Here is a 19066-nt window from a genome sequence, read left to right as displayed (position 1 = left end):
AAATATCAGGGGGGGGAGAGAAGAGGTGGAGAGATGAAATTTTCGAAGTGGCGAGGAGAGAAAATTTTCATTGAAATTTTGAATCGATTTTTATGGCACTAAATCAACTCGTATGAAAAAGTTGTAAAAAATAAAAGTTATACAACTCATTGATATCTACCAATTTCCTTTTGGTCATTTCTCCATCCGAGTTTGATTGAACTATATAAAATTTGAATTTTAAAATATAAGAAATTCAAATAACTTTTCGGATAGTAAATGATTTCAAATTGGAAAGTTGTCAACAACAAAATTGTATAACTTATCAAGATCTATAACTTCTGTTTTGGTCATTTTTCTATATGACTTTGTTTGAACAGTATGAATTTGAATTTCAAATTATGATAACTTCAAACAACATTTATAAGTATTAAATGATTTCAACTGAAAAAGTCATCAATAACAAAGTGGTATAACTCATCAAGATCTATAACTTTTATTTGGGTCATTTCTTCATCCGACAAAGTGATTTGTAACATTGTTCACAAAAATGTATATATCTCTTATATAGTTTATAAACCATTGGAGAAATATGTAAATTTTATGAACAATGTTACTATTACTTTGTCGGATGAAGAAATGATTAAAATAAAAGTTATAGATATTGATGAGTTATACAACTTTGTTGTTGATGACTTTTTCAGTTCAAATCATTTAGTATTTAAAAATGTTGTTTGAAGTTATCATAATTTGAAATTCAAATTCAAATTATTGAAACAAAGTCATATAGCAAAATGACCAAAATAAAAGTTATAGATATTGATGAGTTATACAATTTTGTTGTTGATGATTTTTTCAGTTGAAATCATTTAGTATTTAAAAATATTGTTTGAAATTGTCATAATTTGAAATTCAAATTCAAATTATTGAAACAAGGTCATATAGCAAAATGACCAAAACAAAAGTTGTAGATCTCAATAAGTTATACAACTTTGTTGTTGAGAATTTTTTTTATTTGAAATTATTTACTACCTGAAAATTTATTTGAATTGAGAGGAGGGAGGTAAAATGGACTTCTCGGCGAGGGAGTAGCAAAAGGACTGGGCCGGCAGCCCAAAGAGGGAGGAGGGGAAGGGGAAGCCGGCCCAAAGAGGGAGAGGGAGGCTGTGGGCTAAGGAGGGAGAAAGTAACACTTGGGCCGAAAAAGGCCCAACGAGAGAGAGGGAATTTAATTTGTTTTCCATTTATTTTAATAGGTTAAATGAATTTTGTGGTATTAAAATTAGGTATTGAGCCCCGAAAATTCACTGAAAATTTCATAGAATAATTTAGAACATGTAGAATATTAAAAAAATATTTCTGGCTATGATTTTTAAAGGAAAATTTTAGTTTCCTCATTGATTCACTTGATTAAATTGCTTTAACTTTTATTATATTTTTCTAGAAATGCATCATATAAATCTGTGACGTTTGCTATTTGTCGTTTATGACAAATTAATATTCGTCACAATGTCCCATTGAAATACTTTGTGACGATTTCTAGTTGATATTAACGACGAACACCTTTTTTTCGTCACTAAGTCACCCCGTCTCATACTAATCGTCATAAAATGGAATGTGCTAATGACGAATAGCTCCGACGTCCCGAGGAATTCGTCACAGAAGGTCATATTTCTTGTAGTGATTTGTTGGGCTCTATGGTTGAGTAGAAATAATATGGTTTTTGACAAATCACCATCTATTTCCTATATGCAGGTAATTTTCAGGGCAACTCATTGGCTCCGGTTTTGGGTACAATTACAAAGGTGTCTATGGATAGAGATTCACAAATAGGCTGGAATAAATGTGTTCTTCTTATTTTGGCTTTTCCTATTTAAGTGTGTTCTATTTTATTTGAACTATACTATTATCTTGAGTGCTACTTTGTAATAATTGGCTGTAGCTCCTCTTGAGCAAAGGCCGGGATATTATATTCCATTATCTAAAAAAATATAATATAGAACAGGTGAAAAATATGTATTATTATGTATTGCCTGGAAATCTGGAACTGCAAACTTACCAAATCTGTACACATAAGCTAGGAGAAAGATTCCAGGCCAATGTGGTTATACACATTTAAGAGCATCAGGTGAGGTGAGTGAGAAGGTGGATCATGGTCAGTGTTAATTAAACAAACACATCGAAAGAAATAATTTAATGTAATCAGGGCAAATGCCATGGCCTACAAAGCAGGCATTAGACCATGAGGCTGTACATAAATGAATGCTCATCTAGTCAATAAAACAATCTGTCGAAATAACACATCATTTCTTTTTCACGAGAAATGATTTCAATAATTAATGCACGGCATATTATAATTGTTCAGAGATAAATGCAATGCAGAAGTTGAAAAACCAGTCCAAAAGCCGGACAAACACTAGCTTATAACCGTCGTAAAGTTATACTCTGACAAACGAGTAAAGTTATAGCCTTTCTAATTTTATTAGAGGATCGGCGTCTCAGTAAAAATGGGCAAGAAAATGCTTCAGATGGGAGGTACTTCCTCCGTTTTATAATGTAAGTCATTTTAGCATTTCTCACATTCATATTGATGTTAATAAATCTAGATAAATATATGTCTAGATTCATTAACATCAATATAAATGTGGGAAAGAAATACTAGAATGACTTATATTGTGAAACGGATGGAGTACAAAATTTGACCCGACAATGGTGTGATATGCAAATGCTCAATGGTAATATGCAAACATGTCCTAGCACAGCAGTTGTTACGAATACAAGCACAACAGTTCACACAAATACAAGCATAATATCTTAAAAACTTAACTGAAGCGTTTGCTATATTTGGTTAGCGCTAATTGCATCGAACATATTGCCTACTCCAATGATTTACATCACAAATAAACAATCCCTATTGGAAACACTAGGACATGGCTGGTATGCTACGAATTAGTGACATGTATTCACAGAGACATGCATAATAATGTACTCCGTAAATGATAAGTGACATACCCCTTCTTGCATTCTCCACCAGGCGTCGTCGGCGAGAATGGCACTCGTACGCGGATCACGACCGAGACCGGTAGCCTGCGACTCAAACCACGCCCACATGTTGAACTGCTTCCGACAGACACGCCAAATGTACTGAACCTGGGCCCTGTTCACCGTCTTCCGACACTTGGCAAACATTTTTGTAGCCAAATTGTCCCATGCGACCGGGTTGGGGTTGCGAGTGGTGATGATGTTGTGAGCCGCTATTTCCTCCAGGCAGCTTTCAAGAAACAATCGGACCTCCATGTCGGTCCAGCGGGAACGGCCATGGGACATCTACTAATCCAAGTCAAGCAAGTTTGATTCCCAAAAAAAAAAAAAGGCATCAAAATTGACAAGCCGAGAACATTACCTTGCTTGAATCGGTGTCCCAATTGATTGAACGCCCAACGGTTGCAGGGCTCACTCGCCAGAGGACGGGAGCGTTGGACTATTGGAGAAGGGGCTTGAACAAGCGCTGGGCGGGGGATGCGATGGTGGAGCGCTCAATCTCTCAGCTTCTTCCGCTTCTTCCCTCGCGTACGTCTCCATCCGAGCAACCACAGCCTTGGCCTCAAATAGAGTAACGCCGCCAGCTTTGCCGCCTTGTAGCGCCGAATCTCTCCAGTCTTCACGGGATGCACCCTCCCCACGCGCGGAAAGCTGCCAGGCCGGACAGGACGCCGACGACGACGAGCACGCGGGGGCCGGCCTTTTGTTTTACAGGACGACACGGACCGGTCGATGCACGCACTGCGGGTGTGGCTGCTCAGCTGAATCGATGGAGTACAGCACTCTTCCGGGCAAACAGCAGGCGAAGGAATTGATTCCTTGGCTCCGGCCGCCTTCGGCCTTCGATTCGACTGCTTGCCTCGACGACACCATCGCCGATGCAGGCCGCGCGGCGACAGCGCAAGCGTGGACGGAGCCCCTCGTGAGTCCTGACGGATGTGAATCCAATTTTGTCACGCCGTTAGCTCTCTCTGTGGCAACCCTGGGCCTTACTTAATCGGAATAGCTATCCATCTGCTGGTACGGCTTAATCTTGCACCTTTTTTACCATAGGATGTATTTGAGATTTACGCTACGCTTAGATTCGTGCATGGCATGAGAAACAAAAACTCTTGCACGTACCAGGACTCGAATCCGTAATTTTTAACTCATCCCTTTCACTGAGCTAACTTGTTTTCATAGTTACTTACACTATAATTACGTATTAATTACATATGTAATCTTAGTGTATTTACAATGTAAGTCTGAAAATTACATATGTAATTTTAGTGTATTTATGATGTATGTCTGAAAATTACATATATGTAATTTTGATTTTGCTATCGATCACTCGCGTGATTTTTTTGCTGACATTTCACGTTTTTTTTTCAGCCTCGTCAACTGGCGCGTTGGACACCAGCACGTCAGCCTTCGTGTCTAGCTAGCCCAAGCGCACACAATAATGGAGATTGGAGAAGCACGGTGATATGGTGGCCTCTGACCGGCGAGCCAGCCGCCGGTAGCACGGCCAACACTGATCGGCGAGAGACATCGTCCCTCTCGTCGTTGTCGTGAAATATAAAATTACATTCCTATATAACTAAAATTACATTTGTAAATTTAGTTGATTTGATATGTAAGTGCACTGTAATTTTGATAAAAAATAATGTGTAAGTAAATATGTACTTATTATTTTCTTTAAAATATAAAATTACAGTCCTATATAACTAAATTTACATTTGTAAATTCAGTTGATTTGACATGTAAGTGCACTGTAATTTTGATAAAAATAATGTGTCAGTAAATATATACTTATTATTTCTTTAAAATATAAAATTACAGTCCTATATAACTAAAATTAGATTTGTAATTTAGTTGATTTAACATGTAAGTGCATTGTAATTTTGATAAAAATAATGTGTAACTAAATATGTACTTATTATTTTCTTTAAAATATAAAATTACAGTCTTATATAACTAAAATTACATATGTAAATTTAGTTGATATGACATGTAAGTGCACTGTAATTTTGATAAAAATATTGTGTAAATAAATTTACATTAGTTATTTTATTTCAAATATAAAATTACAGTCCTATATAACTAAAATTACATATGTAAATTTAGTTGATATGACATGTAAATGCACTGTAATTTTGATGAAAATATTGTGTAAGTAATTTGTATTAGTTATTTTATTTTGTAGTCCGTTGGATGCAAATCCAAGGGAAGAAAAAATCTGGGTGATTTTTTTCTCAAAAATCACCTGAGTGATGCATAGGCGGTCCCACGTAATTTTAGTATATTTACGATGTAAGTCTAAAATCTACTTGAGCCCATTTGAGCCCACGTGAGTTTTAGATTGTCCACGTGGCCTGTTTGTTTGTTTTTTGTTTTTTGTTTGTGTATATTGATGTCATCCGTTAGATGTTGATCTAAAGGGTAAGAAATCTGTATGATAGGAGGCTAAAAAATCTGTCACATGATACTTTATTACGCGGGCGCCACGGTTTTGGTTCGCACTTCGCAGCATCAGGGCAAGTTTTATTGGTCACATTTTATTCAAATCATTTACAGATTAATTTAGAGATAATATTGCATCTACTTACACTACACCTAATACATTTGCTACCAATCAACTTCTCTCTTTCTCTCCCATTTCTTGAAATTTGTATAGAGGTAGCCCTTTGCATAGTTGCATGAGGGGTGACTGCTCCTCTCTCTTTTCTTTTCTCCCCTCCACATCATCATATGAGTCTACATGGTATCTTGAAATTAGGTCATGTTTAGTTCCTACACAGAATTTTTACAACATGTCATGTCGAACATTTAAACACATGTATGAAGTATTAAATATAGGCTAAAAAAATATCTAAATTACACAGATTGCGACTAATTTGCGAGACGAATCTTTTAAGCGTAATTGTTCTATAATTTGACAATGTTGCGCTACAATAAATAGTTTCTAATGACAGATTAATTAGGCTTAATAAATTCATCTCGCTGTTTATTAACGGATTGTGTAATTAGTTTTTTATTAGTGCACAAATACTCCATGCAACACCCTATATAACCCGATGCGACACGCCAAAACTTTACACCCCTGAATGTAAACACCCTCTTAGTGATAAGAGGCTTATAGTACTTGTCCTCACTGAACCACAACTATCGAATTCAGACTTAGGTCCTATTTAGATCCCACCTCAAAATTTTTTACCCAGTCACATCGAACGTTTGAACGCATGCATGAAGTATTAAATATAGGCTAAAAACAAAACTAATTGCACATATTGCGACTAATTTGCAAGACGAATCTTTTAAGCCTAATTGCTCTATGATTTGACAATGTGGTGCTACAGTAAACATTTGCTAATGACGAGTTAATTAGGCTTAATAAATTCGTCTCGCAATTTATAGGTGGATTCTGTAATTTGTTTTGTTATTAGACTATGTTAAATACTTCAAATGTGTGTCCGTATATCCGATGTGACACGCCAAAACTCTACACCCCTAGGGGCTTGTTTAGATCACCTGGCAAAATTTTACACCCTGTCACATTGAATGTTTAGACACATACATAAAGTATTAAATATAAACGAAAAAAATTAATTACACAAATTGTGTGTAAATTGAGAGACGAATCTTTTAAGTCTAATTGTGCCATGATTTGACAATGTGATGCTACAATAATTATTTGCTAATGACAGATTAATTAGACTTAATAAATTCGTCTCGCGCTATATAACCGAATTCTGTAATTTGTTTTATTATTAGACTACATTTAATACTTTTAAATATGTACTTATATCCGATCCCGCGGAACCTTTACACCCTGATTTCAACAGGGCATTAAACACACCCTTGAGCAAAAACTGAGCTTTCATTGTGGTCCCGGATTGGACGGCTCCATATCCAAAGGGAATAGTGTAAACCCTGCAGAAGGCACGTGTGCCATCCCCGCATTTTCTGGTCCCACGTGGCAGCAAGCCACGTACCAGCAGCAGTGGCCACGTAGCCCACGGGTTCACACACACACACACACACGACACGTGTGGTTAAGCAGAGAGAAGTCCTCGGCGGGAGAAAGAAAAGAAGACGAGCTACTAGAACCACCACCGCACGCGATTCGCTTTGGCAGTGCAAAGCAGCCGAGATCACCCACCAGCAATAATGTCCGGCGCGCAAGGTGCCCAGCCCAAGGGCGCCTTCACGGCGACCACGTACAGGTCGGCGGCGGCCGCGGCCACCGGCGGCGAGGAGGAGAGCCGGCACCCGCCGCCGCCGGCGAGGACGGAGCTCCGGTCGACCGAGGACGAGCGCGGGCTGCCCGTGAAGAGGCTGGAGGACAAGGTCGACGCCGCCGCCGGGAAGGGCGGCCCGGTGTTCGGCGCCGGCGAGGACGACAGCAAGCCAGACCTCGGCGTCACCGGCACCGGCGGCGGCTGATATTACTGCTGCTTCTTCAGTCACCATGTGCTCCCTTGTAAAACTGTAGTAGCCTCTGTGGGTCTGTGTCTGTGTAGCACACGAAGTGCAAAGACTTCTTTTCTATAAACTAAAAAAGCTAAGTGCAAAGAGTTGTAACCTGTAATGCGAAGTTCAAGAGCTGGATTGGAATAACCGTAATTAAATAACATCAATTAAATTAGCACGCCATTGTAGCATCAGAAATTTAGAGTTTCAGAGGCATGGTGATGGACCAATGATTTGTTCAGATGTTAAAGACAGCAAGGGCATCGCAAGGATAAAATTACTACTAGTTGTTCATAGTGTAGTTCCAGCAGCAGTATGATCGAGGAACACTCACGCGACAAGGTAAACATATCGATCGAATTAAATTGACAACAAACACTCACCCGAGACATTTTGTTTCGGCACACGTACTCAATATTTACACTGGTGTACAACAGATTGCCATTTGTTAATCTGAAGCGAAAGAGGAGGAGCAGATATACAGGCGGTAGTAGTTCTGTAATTGCCATGAGAGGCTAGAGGAGCTTCAGCATTTTCAGCCGCTCCTCATGCTCTGGATCAAGCTTCGGTGGCGTGTAGCTGCCATGAAGATCTTCCACCACGTACTCCTGCATATATGAATGAATGCACATCTTAGAGAGATATTCTGAATATCCAAATGTTAAGGCATTTTGCTGGATCATTGTCATTAGAAGAGCACTGGTCTGAGGGAGTTCTTGCCTTTGTGAGTTCTCTTTTGGTCAAGATGTGGTAATGCCGCTGCCAGATTCTTTGGACAGCCATAGTTGCCGCGAGGAAACCGTATGCGATACCGAGGATGGCGAACACGACAACGAAAACCACCACCAGGGCAAAGCAGGCCTCCAGAGAAGCAGGCAGGCAGTCCAGGACGCCCCAACCATAGCAGCAGTTCCGGCACCCAGCTAGGCATGGGTCTTGGTTATCATTGAAGGACGAACAATGCAGTATCAACCCGAAGAATCCGAGTAGCACAAAGAAAACAACAACACCTGGAATACAAAGGGATCATCATCACAGGTAACATTAAGAGATATTCTCTCAGTAAAGTAATACGTATTCCACACCATGGATCCATCAAATGTTCATGTCATCGATCTCAACACGAGGATTCATCAGGTATAAGGAAGGATGTGATTGGTATACCTATGCAGTAATAGAATGGTATTGGATGTTTTGACAAGAAGCGATCCCAACCATCACTGAAACTGTTTCTGAAACTTCCATCCCTATCTAGAAAGTAAGAAATTGCACCAATCATAGCAATAGTCTGCAAAATAGAGATGGTCAATAAAACTATTTCTCTTACTTAAACTTGAATTTCAGAACTAAATACCCTAAAATACATCGCTATTTCTTGGAGTACATAGCTCATCCGTATAACCAAATGATATCACTACAAATAGAAAAGGTTAAGTGAAACACCAGTCAGATCAGCCTTTTATTCTACTAAATATAATGTATTAAAAGTTAAAAACAGTACGTTTGTAGCATTTAACATGTAAATTTGGGATTGAACAACAAAAATCACAGGCTTAGGTGATGGATTTTCATTGCCAAACTTATCATTTGGAAAGATGCAATTCTGGCTGCCTCAGGAGGCAGCAGAGTAAGGAGTTTGTCCAAATGTTAATGTCTATTAGGCATACAACAAGAACTGCAATGAGAACATCAATCATCAAAAATCCATAAATTTAAGCCATACTATGAACTTAATAAAATTGATATAACTGCTATAGACAGTCCAATGCTAAATAAGGGAATATCCCCTCAGGGTGGCAATATATAGCACAGAATGCAATACTACAGATTTAACATCAATTTTGTAGCAAAAATACATATTCTAAAAGTTCCATAACGACAATAGTGCTAGGAATCTAACGTCTAAAATCTTTAGTTTTGTGATAAGTTCATTACTGATTCAGTTGGGATACGACTTAAATATGTAATTCTGCAATAGTTTTGTCAAAGTACTTGTGGTTTTTGGAACTGAAAACAAATATGAAAAGTAGTGTCAAAGTGTTAATGCTTACAAGTTGTACAGCAAGAAACACAAGGATAACATCTCTTGCAACAAATATCCGGAACTTCATTTTACGCCATGAATTGTCCTCCCAAGTTTCCACTCGGAGATGGAATTGAGCTTTGCATGTTGTGCAATGTGAAAATGCAAATCCTTCCTAAAAATTAAGCATTAATAGAAAATCAGAATTGGTATTCTTTCTCCATTCAGGTTAAAACATGTTGCAAAGACAAAAACACACCTAGAAAATTACATTTACTCAGCAAGATTATAATCACAGTGTGAATAACTGTAGTTTAGAGATCAAGCACAAATTCAACCTAGATTCTAAAAGAAGGTTGCATCCTTTCCAGTGATGATCATTGATCAAAGCATTTAAAGTGCCATATAAGAATGCAGCCGAAACTCTAGACTGTACCCTCCAAATCAAGCTGAAAGATGGTAGCTTGGAGAGACGCAGTTTTGACTCCTAATGAATCATGGCCAGTATATCTAAAGCTGATACCGATGGCACCTTTGTGATCTCAGATCTGCCATTTGAAAACAATGGTTAAAGAAGCAAATGGCCAGGTTCTACTGCATAAGACGAGCACTGCCATTTCCTACCAGAACAAGAAAGATAGTAAAATGTAGGCTGCACTATCATTTTCAGCTGTTTGTATAGTACACAGGACCTTTCTAATAATTGCATTACTCTTCATGTAATGTAACACTTTGACAAGCCAGTCACTTCTTTATGCAAGTTTTGCTTGTTCTCTAGGTGATTCACTCCTTCATCTTCCAAGGACATGTCAACGTGCTAGTTAGTAGTTATCAATCCAATGTACATAGTGTTGGACATGGAAAGCAACACCGCATACCATGTAATTGCTTTATAAATATTCCTGAAGTGAATAATAATAAGCTAAAAATTCATACTTTTATGTGTGTTGTTACTATCAGATTTCTTAACAAAATGAAATGATGACGTAGCGGAAACATTAGAGAGCACCTTAACAGATCTCCAGTGGTCAAGGCATGAGCGGTGAACAAATTGTTGAGTTCCCTTGCACATGCAAGGTGATATCAGTTCATCACCTGTAACATGGTAAGCATGAACAAAGAAGGTTGAATTACATGACTTGTACTTATTGCAATCTAAAAACCAAATTGACATTATGTCTATTTATATCACACTCTCAACAAAATAAAAGCTCCACTCCTTACTTCCCTTCTGAAATCACAGACATATTTCCCACAGAAAAAGCATTCCCAAATATTAAAACAAAGCAACCTAACTGCACAGAAAAATTAATAAAACTACTCTCTGATACATAGGATACTCACCTAACTCAGAATCAGTCTCGAGACAAATGCGGCAGCACCCTGCAGAAGAACCGTCGGTCTCCTCATCCTCAATCTCCAGCGCGCTCAAGGTTGCTGGCTTAGGCGGTGTCAGCTGCGACGATGACTCTGCCTCCTCGTTTTCCCTCTTGAGAAGAGGGTCCGAGTCATTCGTGACCATCTCTTCCTCATTCCTGTCCATCCTCATTCTTCAGTCTAATCTACAGCCAATTTAAGAACTACATCAACCAAAGAACACAAAATTCTGAAGTCACGTTGTAGGTTTAAACAGCTGCAAAGAATCAGCTTATGGAGCGAAAGAATTCTGAAGAGAGCAAAGCTTTAAAGTCAAAGTTTCCAACCAAGCTGCAAATGAATACTAGCAATTTCACCTAGAACAAAGTGAAAACGACGAACTTCATTTGTCTGTACCAGACTTGGTCTCGTGGATCATTCGCGGACCAAGTCAGAAATTTCACGATTAAGCACATAAAAGTTCGGCTGGTTCTTAGCACATGAAAAATGTGAAGCGAATACGTCGAAATTTGAGGTCTAATTGAAACTACTCCCAAAATGCACATTGAATGAAACCGTAGGGCAGCATCATCCTCATCCATGATACGATTCAAGTGCCCAATCGATAAAATCGTCGGAATTCGAGGCTCCACAACTTGAATTTTGAACAGGTTAAACATAGCCACCGTCAAATCAACCCCCAGAAATCCAGCGAAGGAACCCGCACAACTCCGGGCAGGCAAACTGCCTCCTGGGGAGGGAGAGAGAGAGAGAGAGCAACGCCGATCTCGCCACGTCGCAACGCATATGATACCAAAAAATCTCCCCTCCTCTCATCTCTCCGAGGAGTCAAAGCCGATGCGTGTACAACCAAAGAACATGAATAATGGAACACGGAAAAAGATTGAGGAGAACTCACCGGGACCGCGGGACGAACCGAATCCGGGGCGTGAGGACGGAGAGGAATCCGCGAACGGCGCGCAAAACCTTCCTCCTCCTCTTCTTCTTCCTCGGGGGTGGGGGTGGGGAGGGGGGGGGGGGGCGCTCGCCGCCACTGGGGAGGGCGTCCTCGTCTCTTCTCGACGACGATGGATTCGAAGATTTCGGTAGGAAGCAACGCGAGAGAGAGAAAGCGAGTGGACGAGTTTTGCGAGGAGCACCTCGAAAGTAAGGAATATTACGGAGATCGGCATGGAGCCCAGCCCACGCGAAGCGATCGCCCAAACAGTTTGGGCCACATTGCCAACGGGCCGAGATTGGGCAAGGCCCAGCCCAACATGCTCCTCTCCGTCTCGACATATGCATGCGCCACGTCTTAACAAACAGTTTTCGTTTTATAAAAAAAAGAAAGAAAGAAAAAACAGAGGAAGCTACCCATCGGACGTCCGATGCTCTAAAAAAAATCGGATGGTCAAATGTTACAGTTGACCAACAAGTGAAACATTAAGTTATATAGGGTGAAACAAAAAAATCAGCAACTGAAACATTTAAATATTTTATGAAACATGGTAAAGATACACATTGAAACATGTCGTTGTCACTTATGAAACAACAAGTATTAACGGATTGAAACATGTGTTTTTCTTTTAACAAAATATAATCATGCGATATCTTGCTGTAAAGATTTAATTAAAACGAATACAATAGTGTGATCGGATCATGGATTGGATAAATAATTTAAGAGAAAAATCATTTTGAAGCTTGCTAAAATACATGCATGTGTGCATAGATGAGTTGGAGAGAGAGTAGTAGCAGGTAGTTTTAGGAATTTTATGAAACACACTGAAGACGCACATTGAAACATATCACTATCACGTATGAAACATTTTATTTTAACGGTTTGAAACACATGTTTTTCTTTTGACATAATATAATCATATGATATCTTGTTGTAAAGATTTAATTGCAACAAATACAACGGTGTGATCGGTTCGTAGATCGGATAAGTAATTTAGAAGAAAAAATATTTAAAGAGAGGAGGAAAGAATGAAAAGAAACAGTTACGTATGTATGATGCAGTGATATGGTTCGTACGTAGGATAGATGAGGTGTCCGATATTTCTGTTTCTTCGGACGTTCGGTATAAAGCGTTTTCGAGAAATAACACATGCACACAGGTAGAAAATTTCAAAGTCCAACAAACTTAGTTAGAGCAGTGGTCCCATTCATTTCTCCAACCAGAGTTGGATGAAGATAAAGATTTTCGTGGCATGCTTTTCAACCTGCTAAACGTTGCATTTATATGAAAGTTGATCTAAATTATCATATTAATCTATTTTTTAAGTTCGTAATAATTAAAACTCAATCAATCATACGTTAATACCATCTCATTTTGTGTAAAAAAACTTAATCTTTATCTTCATCTTCAGAAGAAAAGAACACCATCTCCGCAAAAATTCCATCTTCAATCTTTTTTAATTTCTATACTGATTTAAAACGTTATAGTGGTGTGGTCATTCTCTCATATTACCCCTACTATTAATATTAGGTCCTATGGTCTACTTCTTCTATTTTAAAATATAATAGATTTTAGGTAGAGTACATTATTACACCATCACCACCGACATAACAAATGAATCCTCTCCCGTTTCATTGTTGGCTCTCTCTAAATTACAAAATCACCAAATTATTCGACCAGACAAATTATAAAAGTACTACTTAACCAAATACTTATCTAATCAATTTAATTAAATATTTTTTTTTGGTTGTAACCTACGGACTCTCCCCTACGGAGTAGTTGATATAAAAAGCCAATAGAGAATTTACCGATATAAAAGGGCTCATTCGGAACACAGGATTGAAAAAGCATAGAAATAGGAAAAATACATGAATATGATAGGAATACAAGCGTAAAACAGAGGATCAGAAAACACAGAAATTTTATGTGGATAGTTGTTTGGATGGATCAAAGGAAAAACATAGAAATCTTATAATAAAAAAAAGGTGCACTGTAACAAAGCATCACAAACAGTGAAGTAAGCAATATTAATGAACCCAACACTTTGCTTTCATCGTGCTTTGATTGGTTGCTCGGCTTGATTTGCCTCAGTCCCACGTGAAGGGATAGAAAAAAGAGGTCAGCACGGATTGTTTTTTTCCTGTGATCTTATAGTGAAATCGCTAGTGTAGGAAAATTTTATATGTATTTCCTGTAATCGATTCCTGTGGTCCGAATGATGCTACAGTGGCTCAATCCATAGGAACTAAAATCCTCCATTTTTCCCGTGTTTTTACTCCAATCCGAATGAGCCCTTAAATGGTTGCCTAACCAAGTAACCTTTAGAGTTGGATCCGTAAGTGTACACAAGAAAATGATATGGTTTCGGATTATTCGTTCGTCCATTGCATACTCGCATTTGAGATTTTAACTGAAGGAGTTTGACACGAGTCTTGCACTTGCTATTTGACAATACTCTACTAAGTAATGGTGTAACGGATACTGATTAAATGAAAACGAATAAAGCTACGTGATTCAACTCAATAGATAGTGATATATATATAACAGAGTAAACAGTAGGGTTTTTTTTTTTCCATCAGAGATACTAGATGCAGACATATACCAAATTTCACATGAAACACATGGGTACCTCTACCAAGTTATTGATAAACTTGGTGTGTACTCCCTCTGTTTTACAATGTAAGTCATTCTAGCATTTCGCATATTCTTATTAGATATGCGAAATGTACATTGTGAAACGGAGGAAGTAATAGACATGATGATTTACTATTTGACATCCTCCATACAACATATGCCCAAATACCACTTTTCTGGAATTTTTTTCCCCATTCACCACTGAAACTCATGTGTACCATCATTTTCACTATTCTCATTAAGGTGATGTCGCTTTTACGTTTTCCTTTGTCTGGCATTTGCATGATTCATTTGAGATAATGATAAATATCATTTTTTTCCTACACTAGGTTAGTCCTCTTCTCTTGCCAAAGGTTTACTCCCTCCGTCCCATAAAAACCAAGCTAGCATTGAATGTGACACATTATAGTACTACGAATTTGGACATACTTATGTCTAGATTTATTGTTTTTTTTTTGGAGCTAGGGCATGAAGCCCCCATTTCTTTTACTAGAAATGAGATCAAGTCAGATTACAAGAGTACCAAACAGCAAACGGAAAAAACTAAAACATCTGAGGGAGGACATCCGACCCTTATGCAAAAGACCATAGCTAGATTGTCTATTACAGAACTATCTTTGCTCATTCCATCCACACAAAAAACTCAGTAAACATTCCCTCCTCTGAGTTATGACCCAATCCTTCGAACGCCTCCTCTCCAGCCGAGCTTCGAGTTGTAGACTTCATTTACCACTTGTTTTAGCAACCTGGCCCCCAATTGAAGATTTCTTCGACTTCCCTCCTGCTTCTGCAAAGTTGCCCACGAGTCCACCAAAGAGCAAGCCATAAACACCATATCAGTAGGATCAGCTGGGAGTTTTTTTTCAAAACAAGCTTTATTACGAAATTTTCATATTGTCCATATTGTTGCCGCAAGACCCACTACCACAAGTTTTTTTTGTAAATTTATCAATCTTGTTCATCCAAGATCCAAACAAGTCTTGTCTATTCAACACAGGATTTATATTAAGAGCAAATTTCACAATATTCCATAACAGTCTAGCTAAAGGGCAATCAAAAAAGAGGTGTTGTAAAGTTTCTGTTTGATCACAGAATTGGTAATTAGACTTCCCTTTTCTCCAGCCCCTCTTGAAAAGATTGTCCTTTGTGAGAATCTTGTTTTTTGTAAACAGGCAAATAAAAATTTTGATTTTCAAAGGCACTTTGAAACCCCATAACTTTTTATGCGGGAAAATCACCTGTTGCATCTTCAAAGCTTTGTAAAAGGAATTAACAGTGAATTTCCCATCCTTGGTCAAACTCCACCGAAGTGTATCTTTGGTTCCATCTTCCAGAATCAAATCACCCCAGAATTGCTTAATTTACAGCCAATTCCTCAGTTTATTCCCCAGGACATCCCTTCTGAATTTAATAGAGTCAATCCCCCCTGTTTCACATCTGCCACAGTAATCTTTTTTGTCAAAGTAATATTGTACAGATCAGGGAACTGTTCAGCCAAAGGTTTACCTCCTATCCAATTATCTTCCCAAAACAAAGTATTCCTTCCATTGCCTACTACTTTGGTACATAATTTATAAAACACTTCTCTCACATCCATAATTCCTTGCCAGAAATGAGAGGCTCCAGGTTTCACTTTCAAACCTGACAAAACTTTGTTGTGACAATACTTTTTTGTGAGAATATCCTGCCACCAACCCCTCTCATTTTCCAATCTCCATATCCATTTTCCCAACATAGCACAGTTCATAATCTCTAGATCCAAAATTCCCAAACCTCCCTGGTCCCTAGGTGAACAAACCAAAGGCCAATTAACCAGATGATATTTTCTTATTCCCTGATCCTCCTGCCATAAAAATCTTCTTCTGAAATAATCCAATCTTTCTTTGACCCCTTTTGGCAATTTGTAGAAAGAGATCATATACATAGGTGTATTGCTTAGGCTTGAGTTGATCAAAATCAACCTCCCTCCAATAGATTGGAGTTTGCCCTGCCAACATCCTAATTTGTGTTCCATTTTGTTTTCTGTCCCCTTCCAATCTTTGTTCAGAAGTCTTTTCTGATCAATAGGAATTCCTAAATATTTCAGTGGTAAGTTGCCTATCTCACAAGTAAAAATACCACTGTAAAGCTCCTGTTTGCCTTTGGCCTCTCCAAAGCAGAAATTTTCACTTTTATTGAAATTTATCCTCAATCCAGAAAGTTGTTCAAACAAACAGAGAATGTACTTCAGATTTTTTGCTTGCTCCAAGTTATCATTCAGTAAAAAGATAGTATCATTCAGTAATACTAAATATTTTCATGCTAAAGCCAATGGCAGAAAGAGGAAAGGGCAGATTCACTACCTGAGACATGAGGAGGAAGAAATTGAAGGACAGAGTAATCTGCTGACATACATAACCAATTTTTACAAAAATCTTTTTGGACACTCAAAGACAATTTCAATATCTCTCACCATGAATGATGTAGTTAAGGTTTCTGAGGAGGACAAAGCAGATTTGACAAAAAGTTTTACTCTAGAAGAACTCAAAACAATGGTCTTTGGTCTCAAAAAAAATAAAGCACCAGGTCCAGATGGAATACCTGGCGAGTTTTACATACACTTTTGGGACCTGATCAAACATGATCTGCTGGGATTGGTAAATGATTTTCATAAAGGGCTGATAGACATTGATAGACTGAACTTTGGTGTGATTACCTTGATTCCAAAAACAAAAGATGCTACTCAAATTCAGAAATTTCGTCCCATTTGTCTTTTAAATGTAAGCTTTAAAATCATTACTAAGATGTTGATGAATAGACTGAATGAGGTAATGGCTTATATTATTTCTAAACAACAAACAGCTTTTTTAAAGAATCGTTTTATTATGGAAGGAATTGTCATTCTTCATGAAGTTCTTAATACAGTGCACCAAAAAAAGAAGAGTGGGATTCTTTTTAAGGTTGATTTCGAAAAGGCTTATGACAAAGTGAACTGGGTCTTTATTTATAGAATGCTGAAACCACCCTGATTTGTGGTGTGATTGGACAATGAAAGTGATTATGGGAGGCAAAGTGGCTGTCAAAGTGAATGATCAAATTGGACCATATTTTAAACAAGGAGATCCCCTCTCTCCCCTGTTGTTTAATTTGGCAGCAGAAGCTCTAACTTTGTTAGTGCAAAGGGCAGAAAGGAATTCTCTAATTGAGGGTCTCGCAGTTAATGGAGCATTTATTTTACTAAAATATGTCATATCTAGTAATAGATTTGTTTTTTTTTTGACGAAGGGAGTAGTCCGTGACGTGACACGAGCGTCACAGGCAGACGCGTGCTTGGGTTGGGATTTGGGAGTAGGTTTTCTATGCATACGGCGGCAGCAGCGTGACGGCCACGCGGCCGGTGTAATCAGAATCTCCGGTGAACTTCGCCGACGACGGCCAGCCCACGCGGTGAACATGACCTAGCTTACCCAATTGTCAACTGTAGCTAACCAATCTTGACCGTGACCGAATATTAATTACTCGTACTTGATCCGTTGCGTGTTATAAATCGTTTCGAGTCTTTCTCTAGTTGACCAAATTTATAAAAAAAAATTAACAATATATAAAATATTAAATTAGTTTTATTTAATCTAACATTAAATATATTTTAACAATATGTTTATTTTGTGTTGAAAATACTACTAATATATATTTATTAAAGAAAAAATCAGACTTATAGAATGAAACGGAGAGAGTAGGATTTTTTAGGGTTCATTTGGAGAGGGAATTAACCTGAGCCACTTGGTGGACTAGCTTTGTTTGGATCGGATTGCATCCGCACGCACGCGCATCTGCCTGGCCACTTAGCCCGTGTGACCCATTTTTCGTTGGTACCAACGCGCGAGCTTGCCTGACCTGACCTTACCTGATCCAGCCTGAGCAATTTTTTTTCTCGGACTAGCCAAGCGCCAGTGTGGTGTAGTAACGGAACATGCGATTAGCTAAAAAAAAAAAAAACTGTCGAGTGTTTTTTAAGGAAAACTTTTAAACCTAAGTACAGTATATAATTTCACTAGAACTATATATTATAATAATAATAACTTGTATATATGTATTAAAATAATAACAATATAGTTATAGTGTAGTTACACTATAGTTACATTGTAATTACAATGTAACTACAGTGTAACTATAATGTAACTAGGGTGTAACTGGAGTATAACTAAGTGTAACTTGCAAACTTTTTAAAAAACATGGCATGAGATGAAGTAGCTACCATGCATAGCTAGTGGGATTGAGGTCTTAGGTTCGAACCCCATGCAGCACACAAATTTAGTAATCGTGCGGATTTTTTTGCACGTAGGCGCCAGCACTAATCTTGAGGATTTTTTTGCACGAAGGCGCCAGCACTAATCTTGAGGCGAATCCGACAGTCAAAAATTCGACAATTTTTCCCCTCGTTTCGACAGTTTTTCCCCTCGTTCGACAGTAAACTAGCAAATCCGATGGAACATAATGCACCGGAACAAATAGATATGCGGGATTCACCATCACCGTTAGTCTTTTTTTTTATTATATCTATACTACTTTAAATTCTGTAGTGGTGATGGTGACTCCAACCTGACAGACAAGCGGAGTATGAGCCGTCGGATCGCTAAATCCAA

The 19066-nt window shown here is 38.3% G+C and overlaps 2 protein-coding genes across 3 annotated transcripts; one reads left to right on the top strand and one right to left on the bottom strand.

Annotated features, from left to right (window-relative positions):
* Window positions 1-7095: 7095 nt before the first annotated feature.
* On the top strand, window positions 7096-7560 carry LOC127783172 (uncharacterized). The gene has a single exon (XM_052310412.1). The coding sequence runs from the start codon at window positions 7171-7173 to the stop codon at window positions 7444-7446; it is 276 nt and encodes a 91-aa protein (XP_052166372.1). The 5' UTR covers window positions 7096-7170; the 3' UTR covers window positions 7447-7560.
* Window positions 7561-7695: 135 nt separating this feature from the next.
* LOC127783171 (uncharacterized) lies at window positions 7696-11898 on the bottom strand. 2 transcript variants are annotated; one of them, XM_052310410.1, is made up of 7 exons: window positions 11772-11898; window positions 10841-11058; window positions 10506-10591; window positions 9525-9671; window positions 8638-8761; window positions 8194-8483; window positions 7696-8081 (listed from the first exon to the last, which is right to left on the bottom strand). In XM_052310410.1, the coding sequence occupies exons 2-7, from the start codon at window positions 11043-11045 to the stop codon at window positions 7989-7991; spliced, it is 945 nt and encodes a 314-aa protein (XP_052166370.1). In that variant the 5' UTR covers window positions 11046-11058; window positions 11772-11898; the 3' UTR covers window positions 7696-7988. The 2 variants fall into 2 exon arrangements, with proteins under 2 accessions (XP_052166370.1, XP_052166371.1); XM_052310411.1 differs by having other exon boundaries at window positions 10841-11053; window positions 11772-11894.
* Window positions 11899-19066: the final 7168 nt, after the last annotated feature.

The sequence above is a fragment of the Oryza glaberrima genome, chromosome 8, assembly GCF_000147395.1.
Source record: "Oryza glaberrima chromosome 8, OglaRS2, whole genome shotgun sequence".
NCBI classification, from domain to species: domain Eukaryota; kingdom Viridiplantae; phylum Streptophyta; class Magnoliopsida; order Poales; family Poaceae; genus Oryza; species Oryza glaberrima.
The sequence above is the reverse complement of the archived record's forward strand: the minus strand, read 5'-3'. Positions and strand labels throughout refer to the sequence as shown.

What these genes read in the sequence shown, in the direction of transcription:
- LOC127783172 (XM_052310412.1), top strand. Translation starts at nt 7,171, where the DNA reads ATGTCCGGCGCGCAAGGTGCCCAGCCCAAGGGCGCCTTCACGGCGACC.
- LOC127783171 (XM_052310410.1), bottom strand. Translation starts at nt 11,045, where the DNA reads ATGAGGATGGACAGGAATGAGGAAGAGATGGTCACGAATGACTCGGAC. An exon ending in TGTTTCTTGCTGTACAACTT is followed by an intron (nt 8,762 to 9,524) that starts GTAAGCATTAAC and finishes TCTATTTTGCAG; the next exon opens with ACTATTGCTATGATTGGTGC. An exon ending in CCAAAAGAGAACTCACAAAG is followed by an intron (nt 8,082 to 8,193) that starts GCAAGAACTCCC and finishes TCATATATGCAG; the next exon opens with GAGTACGTGGTGGAAGATCT.